Source organism: Camelus dromedarius, chromosome 14, assembly GCF_036321535.1.
Source record: "Camelus dromedarius isolate mCamDro1 chromosome 14, mCamDro1.pat, whole genome shotgun sequence".
Classification (NCBI taxonomy): Eukaryota; Metazoa; Chordata; class Mammalia; order Artiodactyla; family Camelidae; genus Camelus; species Camelus dromedarius.
In genome coordinates this window covers 45,758,421-45,770,877 of record NC_087449.1, presented here as the reverse complement: position 1 = coordinate 45,770,877, position 12,457 = coordinate 45,758,421, and the positions used below count along the sequence as shown (strand labels likewise).

Here is a 12,457-nt window from a genome sequence, read left to right as displayed (position 1 = left end):
TTTTGCTTCAGCCTCTGGTACCAGACCCTCTCAACTTTCCCTAGGTAGGAGGAAATGAGTGTTGTCCAATTTGGTGTCCTTGGGCTTGTCTGCCCAAGTCTGGGTTGGGGTTTTCTCTTAAGTTAATATGGGAATTGGCACTGTAGGGGTGGGGGGAGGGATTAGTAGCAGCTCAGTTCACCAGGAAGGACTTACTTCATTTTTCCTTTTCAGTGGAGAAGGGAGCCACATATCGGGGCAGAGCAATGGGCGGGATCCCCAGGCCCTGGCCAAAGCCGTGCAGGTTCACCAGGATACTCTGCGCACCATGTACTTCGCTTGAAGGCAGAACGCTGTTACCTCACTGGATAGAAGAAAGCTTTCCAAGCCCCAAGAGCTGTGCTGCCCAAATCCAGAGGAAGCAGGGAGGAGGGAGGTGGGGTAGGAAGAAATGCAGAAGGCCTTGTTTCCTTCTACAGAGTGGATGAAAGAGTGGGGAACAGGGCCAGTAAGCCAGACCACCAGCCAGAAATCTCTGATATTCACCTCATGTCCTCCACCCCTCACCCCATCTTGTCACATCTGGCCCTGACCCCACTGGACCAAGACGGGCAGCATCGGTGCCCACCATACACACAGGTGTCTCATGTGACTCACAGTGCTAAAGACTCATGCCTGACAGCTTGGTAAGGTCGGCTCTGCAGCCCTGCGGACAAAAGCTGGTAGGTTTGGGTTTGATACTTTAGATGGGAAAGTGAGGGGCTTGAGAAAGTGGGTGGGAGGAGGGAAGAATATTTTAGGAGCCTTAATCAGAAAAGGTCTAGATTTGTTTAAGAAGAAAAACGAAACCAGACCCAGATCAATATTTTAGGATACTAGATGTTTTAATTGGTTGATAATCCAGTTTGTAGGAAGATTTTTAATGCTAATGGTTTTGGTTGCTCCTCCCCCAGCTATCACTCCCCTTTCCTTATTCCTCTCTTTCCACCTTTTCTACCCCGCCTTACACCTCCTCCCTGTCAGACAACCAGCCCCTAGTAAGACTTAAGGCACTATGGCACTTAGCTCCGAAGTGACATGACCCTGTCTTCCTTCCGCCTGCTGGTGGGTAACCAGTGCCTTCCCTGTAACGGTAATGCTGCAGAACTGCAACCTTTTGTACCTTTTGGGTGGGGGACGGGGAGGGGTGGGAGAGGAGGTAGGTGGGGATGAAATACCCCTAACCCAACAAGCCTCCAGCCAGAGCGCCAGCTATTTTGCATTTGAAGGAATTTACTTCCATATTCATTGAGCTTTTTAAAAGATCACGACCTCAAGATGGTTAAAATCCATTGACATTTGCACTTTCAGACCTGACAAGTCTCAGAGCTGCTGAGATGACTGGCCCCTGGCCTTTCCACTTATGTCTCCTTTCTTCCTGTCTCCCATTCCTGGGTCTGGAGTTACTTTCATAGCATTTCTCACTCTTGGTTTCTTTTTTTCCCTGATGGTCAAGTCTCTTTACGTTTCAATATTTCTTAACTGGGGTGTCTTATAACAAACGATCCTTAGGTCTAAAATAAGAAAAAAGCAAAAACTAAATGTTATTTTTATACCATAACTTGAGTCTATTGCCAAAATCTGGAAATCCCTCCCATGCCCAATGAGTTTACATCCCAGAAACATTGAGCCATCAGAAGGAACTATGTACCTGACTTGTTCTTTGGCCTGGCTAGTTAGGGGGTGGTTATCTCCCCAGGGTGGGGCTCAGGCTCCACCCTTCCTCTGTGCAGATAATATCTTTTTCTTGCTACAGGCTCCCTCTTCTGCACTGCCCTGCACTCTTTCCTGCAAATGCATCTTCCCTTCCTCTGGACTGTTTTCTGACACTTTGGCTCATCCCAGATTTCAGCGTGTCCTGTGGATAGGCTGGGGATTTTGCTGCTCCCTATTGCTTCTGTTTACACAAATGAATTTTTCCTGGTTTCCCACTAGGGCATGTGAGTGGGTAGCATGGGCTTTTTTTTTTTTTTTTTTTCCCATCTCCCTGGATAGAGATGGGATTTGGCTGTCTTGCAGAACTGGAAAAGTAGGGGGTTCTAGCTTGGTGCCTGTGACCTTGAAGCAAGGCTCCCTCTTTCCTTGACTGTTCATTTTTTTCCTGTCCCACTGTTTGGGATGAGGAGTTCAGCTTCAGTGTGGAAATTCCTCTTTTTGAGGAACCTGGGCTTGGATTTGCCCTAATCTGGTGATGAAGCCATGACACTTTAGACCTAGCTTGTGCTCAGAGGCCAGCCAGAGGAAGGTCGGTCTGAATACGGGCCTGTGCAGTTAGAGCTACCATTTCCCCTCCCCAGCAGCCCTTGTACAGACCCAGATTTGCTATGCAAAACAGTCTATCCCAGGTTCTTTTCTGGTTGGCTACTTCATTCAGCAACTTCACAAAACGTAGCACAAACATTGATTATGGAGAAGGCATCAGGACTGTTGAGTAACTCCTCCTTTACTTCTTTCATACTGGCTTGGGATGCCCCATGGGCACAGCCCAGCTGAAGAACAGAATGGAGGGCTCTGGGAGGAGGCAGCTCACTGGAGAGCCTACGTTCCTTACACAAGTGCCTAAAGAGAGTGATGCCAACACTCCATCTGCCCTGTCCATCGCCTTCATACACTGTCTACTTCGTGTTCAATCACCCTTTGGGGAGGGGAGCTCTCTTGGGACAGTGGGCTCTGCATGTTCTCTTCTTGGGTGTGTTTTGGGGCTGGGATCAGGGCAGCATTCCTGGAGGATCCAGTCATTCACCAGCATTTGCAAATATCCATTGGGAGCTGGTGGTAGCCACCTACTCTCAGCAACGAGTTTGTGTTCTCTCCTTTTTCTCTCTTTGCCTCACTCTCTCCAGTTGGGTTTTGAACTGGGGCTTGAAATGCGTATTTTAGCCCTTTGGCATTGTATATGCCATTTAGGAAATAAAAGCAAGAGAAACAGCTTGGGCAATGGCAAGAAAATGACTTCTTGCTGTGATTTTCTTTCTTTTCTTTTCTTCTTCTGCTTCTTTTTTTTAATCTTTGAGACTTGAAAAATGACCTTGAGGATTATTCTTGTTTGAAAGGTGGTGCATGCAGATTGAGCAGTGGTGTTGGCAGCAAGCTTTTGCTTTCTGGGATTTGGTTAAAGTGGTGCGTCTTACTTAAGCTTTGAGAAAGCGCTGGGGGGACCCCAGCCTCATCCTCTTAAAACAGGTCTCTTCTCCCTTTCTTTCACTTTTTTGCCTTCCTTTTCCCCTTCTCTCTTCCTCTGATCTCTTTTAATTTTTTATTTTATTTATTTTTTGTTGTTGTTCACTCAGCTTGCTGGCTGGCCTGTCTGCCTATGTGATAATGAATTCTCTGCATGGCTACAATGATTCCACTGTTAGCTGGCAAGGTCAGGCTTAGCTCCTTGGCTGTAGGAGACCAAGAATCTGTTTCCCAGGCCCAGTGATGTCCACCCTGGGCTATACTGCCCTCCAACTTACACGAGGGCATTAGCAGAAGGCCTGTCCAACTAGCATGATATCAGGAGGGCTTCTGGCAACTTCCACACTTGTCCACTCTTTGGAGTTGGTTTCTTTCATTGCTTTTTCTAGATCTGGTTTCATTTCTCTCTACTTGGGGCCTCCCTTTTCTGAGGATGTCCTAGAGTTGAGCTACTTGGTCATCTGGAGTTGGAGGGTTAGGAGATGGACATAGGGGGAGAAGAGAGTGATAGGAAGAAAATGGAGAGAGTGTGGCTTAAATGTGGGAAAGGAGGGCACCGATCTTATTGATCACTTTTCCAGTCTAGCCTGACTCATTGGGGGTTGAGGTGCTACTGCTAGCCACTGGGGATAATCCTGGGGCTGTTGTTCCTGGGAACTTAGGCTTAGAATAATGCTGAAGAAGAAGGTACCTAAAAGTATGACACCTCCCTTAAAAGTTCCTGGTTCTTTCCTATTCAGTAGCTCCTCTCTGGCCTCCTCTTTGGCTAAGCAATGATGTTGTTGGATAGTTTTCTTTTTCTTGTCCAGAATTCTGTAAATGAGGCTAGCAAGATGGACAGCCAAGGGGACACTTTGACTTCTTAGCTGGCCCAGGGGATATCTGCAAGGCTGACTGGACAATGTTTTTAGACTTGGCATCATGTGTAATAATAAAGAAGGATGAAAGTTCCTTCCCCTTCAGGGTAGAAAGTCATCTCAAACTAAAATGATGTTTTGGAAACTACATTGGGGGAAGTTATTTTTACTTATATTTACTGGGCCTAGGCCAATCCAGGATGGTAGCTGGGATGCCTTCCTTCTTAAAGTCTGATCATGGCAGGGTTTTGCAGGGCACTGTTTCCTCTTTGGCCTTCTAAGCAGACTGGGGAGAAGGGATTCTCTGGTTTTCTCTCCCTCCCTCCCCCCACCATTTATTAGGACTTACCTTCTCCCTGGGCAGGGAGAGAGGCTAGGTTGGTGCTCTCCCCTTACTCTACTCCTTAGAACCTCTGGCTGCTGTTTGGGAGCCCAAGAAAGGGGATGGAGGGAATGGGCTCAAAAGAAAAGAAAAGAAAAGAAAACAGAATAATGTGGGGAAGGCAGATTTCCTTCTTTAAAAAGGAAAATAGGAAACCCTCCAAGGATTGTGCAAGTAAAGACAATGTGTCGAATGCACTGAGTCCCCTGGTGTAGTAGCAATAAGGAAAAATGAAATGACTTTCCTGTGCACACAGTCCAGCCTGATTGGTGTGTGATGTTGCACTTAGCAGCCATCTGGTGGGCATGTGTGACTACTCTGGGTTTCACTTTAGTTTCTAAACTTTTTATCCCTCTCAAGTCCAGCATGGATGGGGAAATGTTCCTTGAACCCCACAGCTGTGTACTTGTTTGCATTTGTTTCCCCTTGAGACTTGTGTTTGTGTCCTGCTTTGAGCTGTACCTTGTCCAGTCCATTGTAAAATTATCCCAGCAGCTGTAATGTACAGTTCCTTCTGAAGCAAGCAGCAGCAGCACAATTCTGTGTTTTATAAAGACAACAGTGGCTTCTATTTCTAAAGTGCGGTCTCTCTCCTTTTTTTCTTAGCAAAGAAAATTCTTGGGATGAATTATATCTCTGATAGGTTTTAGATTAGAATAATAGATTGTTACAAGAGCAGAACCATCACTTACTAAAAGGAGGACAGTGGGTAAATCAAATTCCAGAGTGTTGAAACTGCAGATCATATGTAATCGTATTTCATAGGGCCTCTACTTATTCTTCATTCAACAAACATGCAAAGCACTGTATCCCACAGTATTGTGGGGGAGTAGGCAGGCACAATTCAAAAATGAGGACAACAGCTCCTTAAGGAGCTTAAAATGTTTGGTGGGGGATGTGAGTGGTCAAGTGGTTCCCAGGTACCATTTAGAGAGAGAGATTGAGGGACTGAACAAGCTGTAAGTCAATAGCAATGAAATAGCAAAGGGCAGACTTGATAGATGCTTAGGAGATAGACTTAATTGGACTCAGTGAATGATGGAACGGGAAGAGAGGAGTAGAGGCTAATGCTCACTCTGCTTGAGCAAGTAAGTATATTGGGACAGTCCTCTAGCCAAGATTGGGGGAAAGGGGAGGCAATAGAAGGAAGGTGGTGACTTTTGCGAAGAAATACAATTAACCTTGTATAGACTCAACTTTCAGGTTCCCAAGGGGGCAACAAGGTTAAGGTTTCCAGTAAACACAATGTTCTTGTGCTCAGGGAAGACTACAAAACTGCAGTTATAGACATGGGATTCACATTCATATAAATGGTAGCTAAAGCCATAGGAGTGAACAAGTTGGCTTAGAAAATGAGTAGAGCATGAGAAACCTAGTGTACAACTCTAGGAAACACAGTTTAAGGGATGAGGAGAGGAAGCAGAATGGAAAATGACTGTCAGATCACTGGTAAATACCTTGTATATTTTTGCTTGATTTAATGAGGTGGGAGATTAGTCAAGAGAGTAGAATAGGATTCAAGAAAAATGTTATTAACATCATGACAACTGATTTTCACCGTGAAAACTGAAAAGAGGGTATTTTTCTACTTAGTTTACCGTCCTCCACCCCATCTTCTTTGGGATCTTGTAACTATTGGTCATTCTCCAATATTTCTTAAAAATGAACATTGGAAAAACCTAACTTAAATAAGGTTAAGACTGGGACTTCCAAGTTGTTTACCACCACCTCCACCTCCAGCTTCCTTCTATCCTCAGGAGATACTTGTAAAAGAATAAAATAAACAAACCTAATTTTGTTCCTAACCAGTGTCATAGATGGTGTTCCAGTGTACTTGATAGCTCTTAGCACCTTTCTCTATTTACTTTCATGACTTGTTTTCCCCAGAGCCTATGAACTAGAAGCAGAAACTACATTCTAATCATTTTTGTCATCTCAGAGCCATAGCATATATCAAGGGGTCAATATTTGTGAGTAGAATTGAAATGAGCTAGAAATCTGTGGTTCATGAGTACAGAGGTGGGAATCAAGAAGTGATATTGAGTATACAGGATGGACTCAGCATTCCTGAATCTTGAGGTAAGCAGAGACAACCAGATTATCGTCACCTTTTCTCACTCTCATCCCAACATGGAGGTTCTATGATTTTGTACCTTAAGCTGTTGGTGTAGTTGTCAATCATGTAAGTTCAGGCATTCCTCCCTGGTGCTTCTAGAGCATTGTTATTTCTGTGTATTGGGGGAAGGTGCACAGAAAAGGATTCTGGCACAGGGCCCAGTGAGAAATTTTCAGTGGCAGCTAGTATGTATGTATATGGGCCTAGCAGTCCTCTGGGGGCCAAGTGTTGTAAACTTTTCAAATTTCAGAGATAACCTGTAGCTACCACCTGCCAGATTCTCTCAGAAGGAAGCCAGCCAGACCCATGCTCCTTTTTAGCAGCAAGGACTAGTGAGGTTGGTTGAACTTGAAGAGCAAATTGGAACATGGGGGGGATTTTTCCCAGTTGAAACAAGACTTAAACTTATGACCATTAATGAAGCAGAAATAAAGTGTTTAGCAGGGTGAATGGGAAGATGATCATTACGGCACATTTTCGCTATAAATTTCAGTTTCAGAAATGATTGATGTTAAATAGGTTTCAGGATGTTGGTTGCTATTCAAGAGAAAAAGATGGTGGAAGCCCAAGGCCTGATTTGTTTGGTGCTGGAGCTCAAGGTTTGAATTAAGCTTATCCTGGCACCCCTGGACATCCTTTTTCAGTATTGGTTGAGCTGCCTTCCTTCCCTCTGCCCTGTCAGTTGGCATCATATACTGTAGCACATCCTGTCTATCAAGTGGCTTTGGGGCAGGACGAGGTTGGGTGTTTGTTGGATATCACTTGGCTTAACAGACCCCAGAATGACATGGCAGTTAGGGGTTGGCAGCTAAAGGAAAGGGTTATAGTGCAAAAAGAAGAATATTTTCAAGTTCTGAGCCTGGGCTATCCTCAGACTTGTCTGTACTGCTTGAATAGCACTGAATTGGAAAATTATCTCTCCCTTTTTGTTTCTAGCTTTCAGGACATTTATTCTTTTGGCTATTGGCTAAGGAAACCTGGCAGGCTTAGAAGGTGCACAGAGCATGACAGAAGCACTCTTTTAAAGTAGTAGTTGTCAAGGGGGAGCTGAAAAGTGGACTTGTTGGAGATGAGGTGCATTTAGAAGTTCTCCATTTAAGTACCACTGCTGCCTTCCCCAGGATACCATATCAAGGTTTTTTAGACCATTGTGGCTTACCCTGAAGGAATACACTGTCCTCTTGTTCTACACTGCAGCGGTTTCACCACTGTCCTCTTGGCAGTGTCTTTTAGGGACAAAGAATTTTGAGGACCTTTCTAAGGAGCCCTCTGTCCCTCTTCCCTACCTTCTAGAGGCAAGGAACTTTCCTTGGAAAAGAGGCAGTGGGAGCTCCCAGCCAGGTTTTTGGAAAAGGCCTCTGGGTTGTTAATGGAAGTGAACTGGAAAAGGAATAGGGGCTTGGGTACTTTGAAGTATTTGGTTAGGTGTTTTGTACAGTATCCATTATATTATTTAGTTGCATCTTCATGGTATTCATGTGAAGTAGTGTATCAGTTACCTTCAATTGCATATAACAAAACCCAATGAAATTGGCTTAAATACGGAAATCTTCACATGACAGGAAGCCCTGATTTAATATGGCTCCAAGGTTGGTTAATTCAGTGGTTCAGTGATAACAGGCTCTTGGAATCTTTTTACTCTGCTGTCCTTTATATTGATTTATCCTCATGCTTGTTCACCTCAGCATGCCAACATGGCTACTATAATTCCAGGAAGGAAGTGTTGACAGGACAGTGTCTAGGAGAAGAGGGACTAATTTCTCCCAATATTTCATTTTAAAGAAAGGAAATCCCCGGAAGCCCCAGCAGGTCTGGCCTCCTGTCTCATTTGCTAGAAATGGATCATCTTCCCACTATTCTGTCATTGGCAAAGCAAATGAGATCATCCATCTTGAGTGGCTTAGATTAATTAGGAGTTATCCTATGAGTCATCTGGATTAGAAAGACAAGTCATGTTTGCTAAGCAAGAAAGAAAAGGATAAGGGCTCTTGGGTAGGCATCCAGCAGTGTCTGCTCAATGTAGGTACTCTGGTTTTTACAGATGAGGAATGTGATGTTCAGAGAGAGTGACTTTCCTAGAGTCACAGATAGTAGCAGAGGGCCTTCAGTGACAGCTCTGACTGTTATATATTGTGCTGCAGTACAAAGTAGCTTGCTTTCTGCTGTGTAAAAATTGCTGGTCTAGGAAAATATTTCAAGTGTTATGTTGGCTGACTTCAGTCCATGCAAGAGGAGAGGATTCTGTCCAGTTGCTTTTCTCGTCCAGTGATGTTTATCTAGCACAGGAAGCCTAGGAATGCCACTTTCAGAGGGCACAGATTTCCTTGCCCCCAAAATTTGTTTTCTTTTATAGTTTTCCCTTCTGAGAGCAACCAGTATCACAAGGGATGAGGGCAGAGTTTTAGCCTGTTTCCTGAGCCCCATTCTTGAAGCCCAGTTATCTATTTGTCCATCCATCTTGCCCCACAAATATTTACAAAGTGCTACTATGTGCCAAGCATTCACACTGTTCTAGGCACTGGGGCTATGACAGTTAAGATACAAAAAGACCCTGCTCTGTGCCCTTAAGAGCAGACCTGTGGGAAGTGAGGTCCAAATATAGGGTTTGCATGTGATCAGGGGAGAGCCTCCTTCAACTTTGCTTTTGGCAGAATCATTCAAACCTTTTGCCTTCCTACTTCCTGATATTACAATTCACATGGGCTTATAGGTGGGGGGGTCTCTGGATAGCAGAAGTAGATGGGAAGGCATCATTGACATTTATTAAATTGGACTGAAGTAGAAGGTCCAAATCCTGCTTCACCCATCTCAACAAAGAAGAAGATGGCCCACCTCCAGGGTTCATCATCATCACTATGTCTGATCTGGGAGACACTGAGGAAGCCTGCAGTCATTTAGGGAACCAGTTGAGGGTGTGATAGGCCCTTGATATTTACCCCTGTCAAATGCTGCTACCTGCTTGGATTATGTATAGTCAAGGGTTGAAAATAACTTAAGATACAGTGTTTCATCTAGTGACATTTAATTTGATACTTAAAATTGGGGAGGGCATTTTCAGTAAGAGGGTTTTATGATTGGAAGGAAGAAGTGAGGCAGAATTAGAGTCAGTGTGGATTTGAATCCCATCCATTTACTGTTTACAGTGGGTGCATCTAATAAGCGCTTTAAAAAGGTAACTATAGTAGATACCTTTTTTCTTCATTAACATCTAGGGAGGGTTTTCTCTGTGCTTTATGTACATTTCCTAACTTCACAACAGCTGAGGAAACTGAGCCCCGCAGGATCAATTGACTGATCCAAAGTCCCACAATAATTGGGGGGAACTAAAAATGGGATTTTCCTCCTTTCCTCTTTGTCCCAAATTTAAAAAAAAACAAAACGTATTTTTGATTATTAAAGCTCTAAACATTACTGATGCTTAGGGACATAGGGAGAAATCATGAATCATTCCTCGGCCTAAATAAAAAAGTATCACATTTCTTTACGGCAACAAATACTAATGTGCTGGTCCTAATAACATAAAGCCTACATTCTAGAGAGAGAGAGGCATGCAAACTAGTAAAAATTGCTGACTGGGATAAGGGTTACTAAGGAAATACTGTAATAGTATACAGGAGTGCCTCACCATTGATCGGAGGTCTGGAAAGGGCCTCTGAGATGTCCTTAAGTTGAGGTACGAAAAGTAGAGGGGAAGGAGTGCGGAAAAGAGAACAGAGAGGGTTCCTGGCCAAGGGAACCATAAGTAGAGAGGCTCCAAACCCAAGAGAAGCGCTTTGCCTGGTGGAGGAATTAGAAGCAGACGAGTATAGCTGGAACACAGTAACGGGGAGAAGTCTTGTTTAAGGAGAAAGACAGGGCCCCTTTACGCCATACGGTTTGGCCCTGTAATGGAATTTGGGTCTTAGTGTGACCAGGCGTTATTGAAGAGTTTTAAACATAGAAATTATTCGATCTGATATTTGTGTTAAGTCCTGTTTCTTAATCTTTCCCCAAGTTATATTGTACATCCCCACCCCACCCCACCCCCGTCCCCAAATGGTCGTCACAGCAACTCTACAGACTTAAGAGTGATCCTCGGTGGTGGACACTAGACCGCGGGTTGAGTAGGTGGCGCGTGGGGCATCCAAACGGGGCGTGGCGGGAGGGCTGGAGGAGAGAGCCTCGCCCCAAGACAATATCGGCCCGGGGCCGTCACAGCTGCAGGTTTTGGTCCAGCACCTCAGGCCGGCCACGCTCCAGGCTCCACTCCCCGTTACCTACGCCGCCTTCAGCGACGTCGTCTCAGGCAGGCGCGGCCCCGCACCAAGGTGGCGGGAGGGGTCCAGTCCTTCGGGGTTGTCTCCGGCCGGCACGGCCCCGCGGAGGACCGCGCGAGGGCGGACCCGTCCTGGCTCTCTGGACTCGGCCGCGCCCCGCCGCGCTCACCCCAGGCTCCGCCCAGGCTGGGCGACTGCTCCGCGACACCTCCCCTGCGTCCTCCGCGCCGGCCGCGCCCGCACCGACGTCGCGCCCGCAAGGCTTGGGCGGAGAGGCGAGGCTTGGGCGGAGAGGCGAGGCTTGGACGTCGGGCGAGCCGGGGCGGCGGAACTGACGCCATCAGGCTTCCGGGGGCGGCCCCCAGGGAGGTCGGCGGCGGCGCCGCAGTCGTGGAGAGGCAGTGGGAGCGTAAGCGGGCACGGGCGACGCAAGTTCCGCACGGAGCTCTCCTCTTCTCGCCTCACGCTTCTTCCTCTCTCCTAGTCGCGTGCTGCCTCCCCACGGCCGCTCTTCCTGACGAGAGCTTTCGGAGTGCGGTTGCTGAGAAGCCGTCGCCACCCCGCCTCGGGGCCGAGTGAGGGTTCTGTCGCGCCGCTTCGCCCCCCTGCGCCGACTCCTTGCCCTCAGTGGCGGGCGCCCTTCTCGCTCGAAGCACTCCCCCCAGCTCCATGAATGGAAATCGGCTCCGCAGGTGAGTCAGAGCTGCTGGTCCGGTCGGTGGAGGTATCCGCAGAGCATCGTCGCTCCCTCCGCCCCGGCCCAGGTGAGCGAGGTGAGCGCGGTCCGGGAGGCTCCCCTCTCCTCCCGGCCCCTCCTCCGCCGCCCCGCAGCCCCGCCGCAGTTCCCCAGGGCCACCGAGTAGGCGAAACTGCGGGGAGGGGACGTTGCTCAAAGGATTGAAGTTTGGGGTTCTCTAGGCGCTGTTAACTCTTTTTTTCTGGAGTCTAGAAGGGTTTGCCATCGCTTTTGTTATTCCAGTTGAAGATGTAACGGTGTGTGTGTCCTTTAACCGTGTTGTGTGTCCTGTAGAGGCACTGGGCGGCTAGCCCTCTCCCTTATTTATCTCGTAAGGTATTCGTGAAGATACATTGAGACGACAGATGAGAATTAAGTTTGAAATAGGTATTAGTGCAACATCAAATGCAAGATGGCATTTCTTCCATCCCCTGGTTCTTTTCTGATTGTGGCAGTATGATACAGAGTTCCTGACGATCTTGGAAATGTCATATCAGCCTGGATCACTGCTTATGTGAGGAGGTAGATCTTAATATTGCTGACTATATATATATTTTCCATTTTCTGTTCCCTAGTGAATCGTTTGTCATATTCCTGGAAATTTGGAATTTAAGAAAACTGCTTCTCTCCTTGGGAAAAAATGAGAGTCTTGAGAAAAAATTGCAATATGGGCAGTACTTAAGAAAAAGCACCCTTTACCGTCCGTAATTAATTGAAGGACATAAAGTAGATATTACATAACGGTTTGCTTTCCAAATGATCATACTTGCTAATGTTAGATTTGGAAATATGCTTCATCCTGTCACAAATTTATAAATTAATTTTTAAAATACTAAGGGGTGTCTTGTTACTAATGGTATCACAAGTTCCTGAATTTCACATCTCATTTTGCCGATTCTAGAGGCACCTAAA

At 46.2% G+C, this 12,457-nt stretch overlaps 2 protein-coding genes across 5 annotated transcripts in view; both read left to right on the top strand.

The window, feature by feature from the left end:
* Positions 1-6,242, top strand: part of LOC105086954 (argonaute RISC component 1) — a 35,151-nt gene extending 28,909 nt beyond the window's left edge. For all 4 annotated transcript variants that reach the window (XM_031464727.2, XM_031464726.2, XM_010977543.3 and 1 more), the window contains one exon: positions 214-6,242. In XM_031464727.2, the coding sequence (XP_031320587.1) occupies positions 214-322 (109 nt within the window). In that variant the 3' untranslated portion in view covers positions 323-6,242. The remainder of the gene's footprint in view (positions 1-213) is intronic.
* A 4,933-nt stretch (positions 6,243-11,175) lies between these two features.
* Positions 11,176-12,457, top strand: part of AGO3 (argonaute RISC catalytic component 3) — a 109,476-nt gene continuing 108,194 nt past the window's right edge. Inside the window, exon 1 of the mRNA XM_031464729.2 lies at positions 11,176-11,501. Coding sequence (XP_031320589.1) covers positions 11,483-11,501 — 19 coding nt within the window. The 5' untranslated portion in view covers positions 11,176-11,482. The remainder of the gene's footprint in view (positions 11,502-12,457) is intronic.